At 39.1% G+C, this 14228-nt stretch overlaps 1 protein-coding gene across 1 annotated transcript in view; it reads right to left on the reverse strand.

Annotated features, from left to right (window-relative positions):
* Window positions 1–14228, reverse strand: part of LOC126177095 (T-cell immunomodulatory protein) — a 425282-nt gene that overhangs the window by 19193 nt on the left and 391861 nt on the right. The window contains exon 8 of the mRNA XM_049924349.1: window positions 1534–1732. Within this exon, the coding sequence (XP_049780306.1) occupies window positions 1534–1732 (199 nt within the window). The remainder of the gene's footprint in view (window positions 1–1533; window positions 1733–14228) is intronic.

Raw genomic sequence — 14228 nt, forward strand, 5'->3', positions numbered from 1 at the left:
TACCCAAGGATTTCTACTAGCCCTCGTCTTTTTACCTACTTGATCCTCTGCTGCCTTCACTACTTCATCCCTCAGAGCTACCCATTCGTCTTCTACTGTATTTCTTTCCTCCATTCCTGTCAATTGTTCCCTTATGCTCTCCCTGAAACTCTGTACAACCTCTGGTTTAATCAGTTATCCAGGTCCCATCTCCTTAAATTCCCACCTTTTTGCAATTTCTTCAGTTTTAATCTACAGGTCATAACCAATAGTTTGTGGTCAGAGTCCACATCTGCCCCTGGAAATGTCTTACAATTTAAAACCTGGTTCCTAAATCTCTGTCTTACCATTATATAATCTATCTGATACCTTTTAGTATCTCCAGGGTTCTTCCATGTATACAACCTTCTTTCATGATTCTTAAAGCAAGTGTTAGCTATGATTAAGTTGTGCTCTGTGCCAAATTCTACCAGGCGGCTTCCTCTTTCATTTCTTAGCCCCAATCCATATTCACCTACTATGTTTCCTTCTCTCCCTTTTCCTACTACCGAATTCCAGTCACCCATGACAATTAAATTTTCATCACCCTTCACTATCTGAATAATTTCTTTTATTTCATCATACATTTCTTCAATTTCTTCGTCATCTGCAGAGCTTGTTGGCATATAAACTTGTACTACTGTAGTAGGTGTGGGCTTTGTATCTATCTTGGCCACAATAATGCGTTCTCTATGCTGTTTGTAGTAGCTTACCCGCATTCCTATTTTCCTATTGATTATTAAACCTACTCCTGCATTACCCCTATTTGATTTTGTGTTTATAACCCTGTAGGCACCTGACCAGAAGTCTTGTTCCTCCTGCCACCGAACTTCACTAATTCCCACTATATCTAACTTTAACCTATCCATTTCCCTTTTTAAATTTTCTAACTTACCTGCCTGATTAAGTGATTTGACATTCCACGTTCCGATCCGTAGAACGCCAGTTTTCTTTCTCCTGATAACGACACCCTCTTGAGTAGTCCCCGCCCGGAGATCCGAATGGGGGACTATTTTACCTCCAGAATATTTTACCCAAGAGGACGCCATCATCATTTAATCATACAGTAAAGCTGCATGCCCTCGGGAAAAATTACAGCCGTAGTTTCCCCTTTCTTTCAGCCGTTCACAGTACCAGCACAGCTAGGCTGTTTTGGTTATCGTTACAAGGCCAGATCAGTCAATCATCCAGACTGTTGCCCTTGCAACTACTGAAAAGGCTGCTGCCCCTCTTCAGGAACCACACGTTTGTCTGGCCTCTCAACAGATACCCCTCCGTAGTCGTTACGGTATGGCTATCTGCATCATTGAGGCACACAAGCCTCCCCACCAACGGCAAGGTCCATGGTTCATGGGGGGAGGAATTTTACTGTATCAAAACAGTAAACTAAAAACTTAAATCTTCATCTGCATTCTCTGAGAAATTATGCTTAGTTCTCAAAATGAAAATGAATACATTACTATGTATTTTAATGATTAAAAGTCTCTCCAACACATTAACAGTTCGATGGATTACCTTGTAACTACTGCCCATACTGCTTGGTTTCTGCTGCATGCTATTCCATAGAAAGCAACATCTTTCGTTTTGAAATTTGTTACAATATTTTCAGATTCAACAATTATATCTTCACTTTCATTCACCTTGATGTTGAGCTTACACACAACGCCCGTATGTGATGTCACTACCACTCCTTCTGCACTTATTGGTACTAAACCTGTGGAAAGAACAGTGTTGTTATGTGCCAATGATGACTGACTATACTGATAAAATAATAATAAAAATATGAACATTTAAAAATTTGTTGGAACTCTTACCATAGGAATAAGCAATCAAAAATTGGTTGTTAATAAAGCTACAACATATAAGGGTAAACATAGCAAAAAAAAGATGATAGTTTCACTAATAAAAACAAAGAAGTACAAAAAACTGAAGTGTTAATTGTTTTAAACCTAATGAGTAGGACAAAGATACCGGAAACTGGAGTATACACGGAATGTCACTCATAACTAATGATTAAAAGAGCTGTGTATGAAGCCAGTATGTTGGATATTTCTTATCTAAACACATGTGTGAATTTCAAAACTGAGACAATGTACCAGCTGACTTTTCCCTATTTAGGTGGTAATACAGCACTGCTGAAGCTACTTATGGCTGAATTTTTTTCCTGTTTGCAAAATGGGATTAAAATGACCTCTTTGCATGACCTGGCAAGTAGTTTTGTCAGTTAAAACACATAAGGTACTTTAAGATGGGTATCTTTGTATGTGCACCTTACAAAAAGGAAGGAAGACTGGTGTTTAATGCCCCATTGATGAGAAGGTCATTAAAGACGGGGAAAGTACATGGAGTATATAAGAAGGTTAAAAAAGGAATACACAACATTATAATCACATCACTATTTTTAATATATTATTGTTACAGGTTCCACAGTCACTAGGTAAGCTTCAATAAACTGGTGGTACTTGAAAAAAGAAGGCTTCTACCGAAATGTCAGTAAGACTTTAAAAAAAAATTCTTACGTGATACAGAGTTCATCTTCATCACATGCAATGTCTTGTAAACCATGGACTGTTGCAAACAGGTAAAGCTTTATTTCTTTAAATGGCAGAAACTTACAAGAAAATAATGTTTCATATAAAATACTATGGCAAAAGTACTGTCAGACTGTCTGCAGACAATGCTTTTATCTACACAAAAATATCAAGAAGAAGCAGCAGCTCAGGATTTGACCTCCTACTGAATGTAGATGTAGGACGTATGCAGCAGACCTCAGCAGTTACAGTGGCTATGACAGTTGCAAAGTCTAAGAGAAAGAAGAAGGTTCTGCTGTTAGGTAGTTCTCATGGTAGAGGTGTAGGTCAGCAGTTGCAGGAAGTGTGGGGGAGTGAGTACCAGGTCACCAGCATTGTGAAGCCTAATGCAGGATTGGCTCAGGTGACTGTTAACATAGGGGGGTTATGTAGGGATTTTACTAGAGAGGATCAGGTAGTGATTGTGGGTGGGGCTGGTAATAGTATTGACAGGGATGGGGAGTATGACATAGATAGTGACCTGGAAAAGATAGCCACTCAGACTGGCAACACGAATGTGCATTTCGTGGAACTGTTTCAGCGTCACGATCGGCCTCATCTTAATACAGCCGTCAGGCTTAATAACACGAGACTTGGGGGTGCGCTGATGACAGAAGGCATGAGTCACATTTCAGTGGTGTCGGTGGAATCTATCAGCAGGACGGGTTTCACTAGACATGGCCTGCACCTCAACAGGTATGGAAAGGGGAGGTTGGCAAAGCTTATAGGTGACAGCATAGGTGGGGGTGGTGGGATCACTCATGGGAAAATTCCGGTAGTTGTAGGTGTTAGAGCTGTACCTTTTTAGATTGAAGTCAGCTGATAGGTATTCCTGCTTAAGAGAAGTCTCTCTAACAAAGAAACCACTTTTGACAAAGCTTAGGTATCCGATTAATGAGGGAATTAGTATATTTCATCAAAATATACAAGGTATTAGAGATAAAGTTAGTGAACTGCTTATAGATGTTGACTCTGAAATTATTGGTATATCTGAACACTCTTTAAATAAGGAGATAATTCAGGGGCTTCCTTTACCAGGATACAGGTTGGCTGGCAGCTTTTCTAGGAGCTCTTTGCGGTGTGGGGGAGTAGCCATGTATGTGAATAACGGTATCCCATTTGAGTCAATTGATGTTTCAAAGTACCGCACTGAAAAGGTGTTTGAATGTTGTGGAGGTGTGGTTAAATTTAGTGGAGCTAAATGTCTTACTGTTGTTATTTATAGGTCCCCAGACTCCAATTTCACAACATTTTTGCTAAAGCTAGAGGAGGTTTTTAGTTCACTTTATAGGAAATACAAAAAGTTAGTTATATGTGGTGACTTCAATATTAATTGTATAAGTGATTGTGCAAGGAAAAGGATGCTGGTAGACCTCCTTAATTCATATAATCTTATGCAAACCATATTCTTTCCAATGAGAGTGCAAGGGAACAGTAGAACAACCATAGACAATATTTTTGTTCATTCCTCATTACTAGAAGAGCATTCTGTTAGCAAAAAGGTGAATGGCCTTTCAGATCATGATGCACAAATTTTAACTCTAAAAGATTTTTGTGCTGCAATACATGTTAAATGTAGTTATCGACTTTTTAGGAAAGCTGATCCAGTTGCTGTAGAGACCTTTGTAAACCTTATCAAGGAACAAGAGTGGCAAGATGTTTATAGTGCTGATACATTAGACGATAAATATAATGCTTTCCTCAAGACTTTTCTCGTGCTCTTTGAAAGTTGCTTTCCATTAGAATGTTCAAAACAGGGTACTAGCACAAACAGACAGCCTGGGTGCCTGACTAGAGGGATAAGAATATCTTGTAGAACAAAGTGGCAATTATATCAAAACGTTAGAAACAGTCACAATCTAAATGCAGCAGCCCATTACAAACAGTATTGTAAGGTGCTAAAAAAAGTTATTAGGAAGGCAAAAAGTATATGGTATGCAGATAGCATAGCTAAGTCTCAGGATAAAATTAAAACCATATGGTCAGTTGTAAAGGAAGTGGCTGGTCTGCAGAGACAGGTCGAGGATATAGAATCAGTGCGTAGTTGGAATGTCCGTGTTACTGATAAGTTGCATATATGAACAGTATTTAATAATCACTTTCTGGATATAGCAGGTGAACTAAATAGAAACCTAGTCCCAACAGGGAATCATATTGCGCTTGTAGAAAAAAGTGTTCTGAGACTGTAACCTGAAATTCTCCTCCATGATACTGACAAGAGGGAGATTGAGTTAATAATTAAATTACTAAAGATCAAGAACTCTCATGGATATGACGGGGTTTCTAGCAGAATACTGAAGTATTGTTCTATGTATGTTAGCCCAGTACTTAGCCATATCTGTAACTTTTCCTTTAGGAGTGGTCGGTTTCCTGACCGATTAAAGTACTCGGTAGTGAAGCCACTTTATAAAAAGGGAGACAGGGATAATGTTGACAATTATAGACCTATTTCTATGCCATCGGTGTTTGCTAAAGTTATCAAGAGGGTTGTATATACAAGGTTACGGGAGCATTTAAATTCACATAATTTGCTGTCAAATGTACAGTTTGGTTTTAGAAATGGCTTAACAACTGAAAATGCTATATTTTCTTTTCTCTGTGAGGTTTTGGACAGATTAAATAAAAGGTTGTGAATGTTAGGTGTTTTCTTTGATTTAATGAAGGCTTTTGACTGTGTTGACCACAAAATATTACTGCAGAAGTTGGACCATTATGGAGTAAGTGGAGTAGCTTACAATTGGTTCGCCTCTTACTTTAAGAACAGAAAGCAGAAGGTAATTCTCCGCAATATTGAGAGTGGTGGTGATGTTCAGTCCCAGTGGGGCACTGTTAAGTGGGGAGTTCCCCAAGGGTCGGTGCCGGGGCCACTGCTGTTTCTTATTTATATAAATGATATGCCTTCTAGTATTACAGGTGATTCAAAAATATTTCTGTTTGCTGATGACACCAGCTTGGTAGTGAAGGATCTTGTGTGTAATATTGAAACATTATCAAATAATGTAGTTCATGAAATAAGTTCGTGGCTTGTGGAAAATAATTTTGATGCTAAATCAGAGTAAGACTCAGTTTTTACAGTTTCTAACTCACAATTCAACAAGAACTGATATTTTGATCAGACAGAATGGGCATATTATAAGCGAGACGGAACAGTTCAAATTCCTAGGCATTCGGATAGATAGTAAGCTGTTGTGGAAAGCCCATGTTCAGGATCTTGTTCAGAAACTACATGCTGCTTTATTTGCCATTAGAGCAGTATCTGAAATAAGTGACATTTCAACATGAAAAGTAGTCTACTTCACATATTTTCATACGCTTATGTCATATGGTATTATTTTTTGGGGTAATTCTTCTGATTCAAAAAGGGTATTTTTGGTTCAAAAATGGGCTGTTTGAGCTATATGTGGTGTAAGTTCGAGAACCTCTTGTCGACCCCTATTCAATAGTCTGGGAATTTTGACATTGCCCTCACAGTATATATTTTCTTTAATGTCGTCTGTTGTTAGCAATATTAGCTTATTCCCAAGAGTTAGCAGCTTTCACTCAGTTAATACTAGGCAGAAATCAAATCTGCATGTGGAATGCACTTCCCTGACTCTTGTGCAGAAAGAAGTGCAGTATTCTGCTGCATCCATTTTCAATAAGGTACCACAAGAACTCAAAAATCTTAGCAGTAGCCCAAACACTTTTAAGTCTAAACTGAAGAGTTTCCTCATGGCTCACTCCTTCTATTCTGTCGAGGAGCTCCTGGAAGAGCTAAAAAATTAAGCAAATTCCAGTGTTACATTGTTGATTTTCTTTGTTTAAACTTACGACTTGTCGCCTGAATATGTTTCTTATATTTCATTTTATCTTTTTCTACAATCGTGTTATAATTTCATGTATTGACTCGTTCCACGACCATGGAGACTTCTCCTTAATGTGGTCCCACGGAACAATAAAAAAATAAATAAATAAATAAATAAATAGGAGGATATTACAGACAGACCACAAAATTGGTCAGTGTAAAGAAGGGAAAAGAAATTCATTTTGGAAGTAACCATAGTGGCATTCACCTGAAGTGAAAATTATGGAAAATCTAAATCTCTATATCTGATCAAGGATTCGAATACCACTCCTCCATATGCCAGATGTAATGAACAGACTCCGTTATTGATTGTTAGTTAAGTATACAACCTGATACATTAGAGTACCATTAGGTAAATACATGTATATGGTTACATTTTAATTTTCCAGCTTACATTAATTATTCTTAATGATATTTAATGAAATAAATAGAAATTAGTTTGACAAAGTCTTTGAGAAATATTTGTAAAATTATGTGTATAATTGTTCATAATGAAAACAGATGTCACACTGATAATCTTCTTTACAGATTGGATTGAAGCAATTTTCATAAAATGATATGAGCTGCCATACGAAACCACTACAACTGAAGCCAAGTGAAATTATAGCTTAGTTCAATTTAAAATTAACATTTTGTAATATTAACTGTTAGAAATACTCAGAATGTAATTTTTGGAACTGAAAGTGTCTGTAATTGACAAAAGTGACCATAAAATCTACATTATGTTCTATGCTCTGGGAAATATTGTGCTTAATTAATTTTAAACATGTCTTTCAAGATGCGTCCTGTTGCATAGTAAGCACATGGTCCTAATTACTTGCTCCATGTGTGATGGCATCAACACATATAAGATTCAAATGATGTCCTGTGGCATAGCCATCCGTGCTGATTCACCTGGTTCCTAAGTTCATCTGTGGTGGTTGGCATTAGGTCACAGCACTGCACTCTTTGTTTCACCATATTCCACACATTTTCAACTGGCAGCAGGACTGGTGATCTCACAGCTCAGGACAAAATGCTGACTCCTGTGACACCAAGAAGACACGTGTTTGTGCAGCGACATGTGGTCGTGCATTGTCTTGCTGAAAAATGGCATCTGGGGTGTTGTGCAGAAAGGGTACGGCTACGGGTCACAGGATGTCATTCATGCAGGTCACACTGGTCACAGTGCTCCGGACATGAACCAACTGTGACTTGTGGTTGTACCCAACAGCATCCCACACCATATGGTCTTGAGTTGGCATTGTATGTCTTATGCAAATGCAGTCACTGTGACGTTGCTCCCCGTATCTTTGGCTAACCAAAATGGGCCCATCATTTTCCAACAAACAGAAGCTGGATTCACACAATTAATAAAGTTTACATTTTACAGAACCAGGATTCATCCAAAAACACTATTTTATGCCTTTCCTGTCCACAGTGATGTCATTCCATACACCAATGCCGTCTACCATATTTCTGCACATTTGTCAAGGTTAAGCAGAGAAGTGGATGAGGCACACGTAATCCATGCTATAATAAACTGCGACCGACTCTCACCCCTGATAGTGTATGATGTATTAACTGTTCCACTGCTGCACCAGAGTTGAGAAGGATGCAGATCTGTCCTGAAATGCCATTTGGTTGAGGTGTCAGTCTTCTCGGGGGATGGTCTGGGTGGTGCAACCTGATCCACCTCATTATATTCTATGGCCTTCTGCACACATCCATTGCACTGCCAAAACTCCTCATCTCACATGAGCAGCAATTTCCCAGGTGGATTAATTTTATTCTCCCATGCCAATAATGCACCCTCTTTCAAACTCACTGATCTGACGGTATGTTTTGCACATACATCTGCAAGGCATCCTGCACATCTGCTCAAGTCACACTGATCCGCTACCTTCGGTTTATAGTGACAACAAGAGCCACAGGCACATTTTACTGGAAGGTGCTGTTGTTCCGCAATTTCAATGTTGACCTCGAACCTGCAGACCGATGGGGGGAGGGGGGGGGGACACTGAATGAAGTATTCAAAGATGAACTTGAAGGTGTGTCATGCAATGACTGCTCAGACAAAACATTGAGAACAATGACTGGAAAAAAAAATGAGACGAGATAATGCAATGCGGAACGTATATGCAAACTCACTGATGTCTGAGTCACGTTGGCATTGAACTCTTTTTCTTTTCTTTGTTTCCTCCCAGTTAAAGCATAAAATTGTATCCAATTTACATCCACACAATGTGGTAACTTGTGTAGTTCTTTTTGTTACTGTTAGCTTTGTTTAAACATTAAGACATAACATGAATTTCTTACAGAAGTAAATAACCACTTTATTTTGTCAGTGACACAAATAAAGCCAATACAAAACAATGGTGGATACAGTAAGATTGTATCCAGTGAGGTACAAAAACGACAACAAGCAGGCTACACAAAATTGGACATTGTGCTATGCGCAATAATGCCATTCTGTATGTTTCGCATTCAGGCTTATCTTCAGAGCTGGTACATACATATATGAGTAACCTCAAGTTTAAAAAAGATGTTCAAAGCGACCACCTTGCACCTGCAAACACTTTGCAACTCACTGAATTGTACTTTGTAGGATCTTAGGCAACATATCTCCACCTACCATTGCCACACAAGCTACTGGGTCGTATAAACCCATGGGCAGGGCATTATACACTTTTTCCTTTAAGTGTCCCAGAACATGGAGGCCAGAACATTGGACCTCTATGACCAAACTACTTCCTGGAAATGTTTTGTTTGGATAGTTATGCATATTCATTCCAAAGTGTGGTGGTGTACCATCATTTTGAAACCATAGCTATCACCGAACACCAAGTGGAATGTTTTCTAATGTATCATGCAAAGTACTGCAAAGAAATATACAATACTGGGGCACAGTGAAATGGTCTGGCAATAGGTAAGGGCCCAAAAGCACTCCTCCCATGATTCCAATGCACAGGTTTATGCCAAAGTCACGATTATGTGTGACATGCGGGTTGTGATATGACGGATAATGGATGTTGACAGGATGAAAATACCTTCACGTCAATCCATACCTCTATATTTATAAAATGGTCATTATCTTCCACTTGGTGCAAAAGCCACTCACAAAACTGTACTTGTCAAATATGGTCTTCTGGCTACTGTTGTTGAGTTACTGTGTAATAGCATGAATGCAGTTCTTCATCGTGCAACACTTCAACAACCAGTCTATCAGATGTCTAGAATTGCTTTGCAATATCTCGGCTACTTCAACAAGGTGACTGGTGAATGGTTTCAAGAATCGTGTCCTCTGTTTGTGGACTATGTCTAGTCCTTGAATGACTTCTACACATTACTTATGGACAAAGATTACTGGTTTCTCAAAGGTGTTGCTCCAGTTGACAAAAAACATTATTATCAAGATAGCCCTTTGTGGGTAACATGCAGCAAATGCACAAGCCGCAGCAGTTTCATTATTGGGCGCACCCAGAACCAAAAGCATATTAATGTATTTATCATTTGTGCAGTCCATCGTGAACTTGACAGATCCAGTTAAGCAGTTAAGCAGCTAGTAGACGTATGCACGCAGATTAGTGGATTCCACTGTCATGTGATAGGCTATTGTCACGTGACAAAATGATGCCCTGCTTATAAACAACGAGAAATCAAGAATGAATGTCCAAAAAATAAAAAAGGAAACTGACGAGGATTCGAACTATAGCTCCATGGTGGATGCGGGTTTGATGTCCCAGCAGTCTTCGCATTGAGCTTCAATGGCTGGTGTGGTACTGTGGAGTGATACACATTCCTCTGTACATTCCAATGTGCTGCATGATGTTACGCTGTTGCCATCTCCTCATTTTCATACAAGCTTTTTCCAACTGCATCCGATCTGATTTTACTAGATAAACTTTTATCTTGAATGTGGATGAGGATTCAGATGCCGACCTCCAAGTGTGACATTTTTTCTTCACCATCTATAAATATGAATGTGATGAGTAACAATATTATGAAAAAGAAAGTTGCTACACACCATACAGTGGAGATGCTGAGTCACAGATAGAACAACAAAAAGACTGCCACAAATAAAACTTTCGGCCAGTAAGGACTTCGTCAAATATAGACGACAGACAGACACACACACACACACACACACACACACACACACACACACACACACACACACACACACACACACAAAAATGCAATCACACATGACTGCAGTCTCAAGCAACTGAAACCACGCTGTGAGCAGCAGCACCAGTGCATGATGGGATTGGCGACTGGGTGGAGGTGGAGGTAAGAAGGAGGTTAGGGTGGGGAGGGGGAGGGATAGAAGGGTAGGAATGGCAGACAGTGAAGTGCTGCAGGTTAGATGGAGGGCAGTGGTGAGTTGTGGAAGAGGGGGGGGGGGGGGGAAATATCACTGTGGGAATGGTGTGAAGGATGTTGGGTAGGCCATTTCTCATATCAAGGCATGATGAGAGGTAGTCAAAACCGTGTTGGAGAATGTAATTCAGTTGCTCCAGTCTTGTATGGTACTGAATTATGAGAGAAATGCTCCTGTGTGGCCTGGCAATGGGACTTTGGGAGGTTGCGGGAAACTGGAAAGATAAGGCTCAGCATCTCCACTATGTGGTGTGTAGTAACTTTCCTTTTCATAATTTTGCTACATTCCATCCTAGATTTTCCATTGTTTGATATTGTGACAAGTAAGTTAGTGGTTTTGTAGTAGTAGTAGTAGTAATTTGACAGTGTACTGGTAGATGTTGATGGCAGTGGAAGTTGTATTTTTGAAGGTAATGTTTTGTCAAGATGCAGTTCAGGAGTTATGAATAAATTGTACAAGTGATCTAAAAAAGGCGTTTGGCTACTTATTGAAGAAAAAATTACAATCCAGTTTAAATAGCAGAATAATCATACAGCAAGAACTCAGGCTGCCAGCAATGATCAAATATGGTGAACAACAATTTTTGTTGAATAATTTCACCAGAAAAGTACAAAAAATGAATGTAGTATAATTAATAATATAAATTGCAAATAACTTCACTTACAACCAGGAGCATTTGCAATCAATAAACTGAAATTAATTTATTCTGATGTCATCCTCAAGAAAAGGGAATGTTACACAGTTCAGTGCCATAAACTTTTGCACCACCTCGCATGGTGGAATAACTACAAGAACTTAAGCAAGATTTCCACTTGGTGTTGCATATGACAAATTTTCTTCATTGCATATAAGTGCAAGACAATGGTTGTATAATAGAGAAACAATCTGATATTATTTAAATATCAATTTGTGTTTTGCCTCTGAACTGACTTTATTAATTAATCACCTGTGGATGACAAAATGAAGGAATATGAAATAGAATGGCCAAAGAAATTCAGCTGTAAGGAGAGTTAATAATAGGCTTTGACGCACTGGAGAAAATTTCGGAAACCAACACACCTGCAAAGGAAACTGCACACAACGCTCTGCTGTAACCTTCTCTTGACCTATGTTTTGAACGTTTAGTACTTTCAGATGGCTAGAAGAAATGGGGAAAAATAGAGGCTTGATACTAAAATTGAAACTGGTTTGTTTAGTCAACCTGAGTATATTGCAGAGATACTTGGAGAACACAAGTCTACATAGAAATCACAGAACAAAAATGACACTGTGCTTGTACACAGTATACAGAAGTTCACATTAGCAGCATTCAAAACTGGTTGTAAATCAGTTTCATTGCTCCCACAGCACACTTCGTATAAGACAGACAGAATATGCCTGTGTACTTCAGCATATAAACAGAAAGTTTCATACTGCAATAAATAATGGAACAGAAATGAAGAGACTACGACTAGAAGCCATTATACAATACAGCATCTTATTAACTATGTATGAAGGTTTCCAAAATGAGGTTTCCCATCTGCAGTGTCCTCACAGCTTTACTTCCACCAGTACCTTATCTCCAACCTTTCAAACTTCACAGAAGCTTTCTTGCAAAACTTGTAAGACTAGCAGCTGTGGAAGAAAGGATATTGTGGAGACGTGGCTTAAGATGATGATGGTGATGACGACTGGTTCGTGGGGTGCTCAACTGTGCAGTCATCAGGGCTCGTACAAAGTCCCAATTTGTACACAGTCCAATTTTTACACATTCCAATCCAGCAACTGTCATGAATGATGATGATGATGGTGATGGTGGTGATGAAATGATGAGGACAACACTAATGCCCAGTCCCCGGGCACAGAAAATCCCCAACCCGGCCGGGAATCGAACCCAGGACCCCGTGATCCAGAGTCAGCAATGCTAAGCACAAGACCACAAGCTGCGAACAGACTTGGCTTAGCCACAGCCTGAGGCATCTTCCCAAATTAGGTTTTTTCACTCTGAAACAGGGTGTGTGCAGATATGAAACTTCTTGACAGATTAAAGCTGTGTACCGAACTGAGACTTGAACTCGGGACCTCACTTTCAGGGGAAAGTGCTCTATCGATTGAGATACACAATGCACAACCTGTCCTCACAGCTTTACTTCCACCAGTCCCTCACCTTCTACCATCTGAACTTCACAGAAGCTCTCCTGCAAAACTTACAAGGCTAGCAATCCTGAAAAGAAGGATATTATGGAGACATGGCTTAGCCACAGCCTGGAGGATGTTTCCAGAATGTATTATGGTTGCCCAGAAAGAAAGTTTCAGTATAAGGTAAAATAATACTGTACATGCAAGTACATGTCTCTACATGATTGTCTCCATTGCTAAAAAAATTATCAGAGTCTGAACCAATGGGTTTCTACGACACCACACAAGTACACCAACTGTGACAATAACTAAATGGGGAAAAGTTTATTTCAGTTTGCAACATCAGCATAGAATGGTTTAAGATGGTGAAAGAGATGGAAATAATTGGAAGCAAGAGTATACTGAAAGAATTGTTTGAATAAGTTAATTTATTTATTGTCTAAGATTCCATGGGACCATTTCAACCAGGGCTACTTGGTCATGGAATATGTTTACAGAATACTGACATGAGTTTTGTCACAGTTTAAGACATATCAATACTAGTATATTATAGTGAAATTCTCCATGAACAGGAGACAGAGAGAGAGAGAGAGAGAGAGAGAGAGAGAGAGAGTCACAGGGTAGATCTGATAATCTTGGTTTTCATGATTCACATTTTTCATCCCTAATGGAAATATGCAGAATACTTTTTCCATGTAATGGATGGTTGAAGAAGGGTTAGGGTTTAACATCCTATCGTTAGGGATGGAGCATTAGCTCAAATTTGAGAATTGGTAGTATTCTTCCAAAAGTAACTATACCTGAATTTACCTCAACCAGTTTAAGGAAAGGCAAATCTAAATGTCCAGGTAGCGATTTGAGCCTTCATTCTCCGATGTGCATGTCCATTGTTTTAACAACTGCACTAGCTCGTTGTTTTGCCAAGGAAGTGTTATCCAAAAGTAAATCATTCTCCTGTGTGATCTTCACTGTCTGAGGGTATCACAAACATAACTAAGCAGAGTGAGTAAGCTCACAGAGGATGAACTGTTGTGTTATGTGCAACATTTAGTATGCAGGGTGTCCTGCAAAGAACGGTCAATATTCAGGGATATGACTGGGAAGATCATTCCAAGCAAAAATGTTTAGTAAACAACTATGAGCATCTACTTAAAAACTATGAGCATCATCTTCAAAACTGTGCAACAAATTTCTTCTACTGCACACTCTTTGTGTCCCATATTTTGGAAGGAGGTGGTAAAGGCCAAAACAAGGAAAAAATGGTCAATACATGTGTGATCTAAAGTCCACACCTTAAGAGTTCTTTGCTACTGTC

The sequence above is a fragment of the Schistocerca cancellata genome, chromosome 3, assembly GCF_023864275.1.
Source record: "Schistocerca cancellata isolate TAMUIC-IGC-003103 chromosome 3, iqSchCanc2.1, whole genome shotgun sequence".
NCBI classification, from domain to species: Eukaryota; Metazoa; Arthropoda; class Insecta; order Orthoptera; family Acrididae; genus Schistocerca; species Schistocerca cancellata.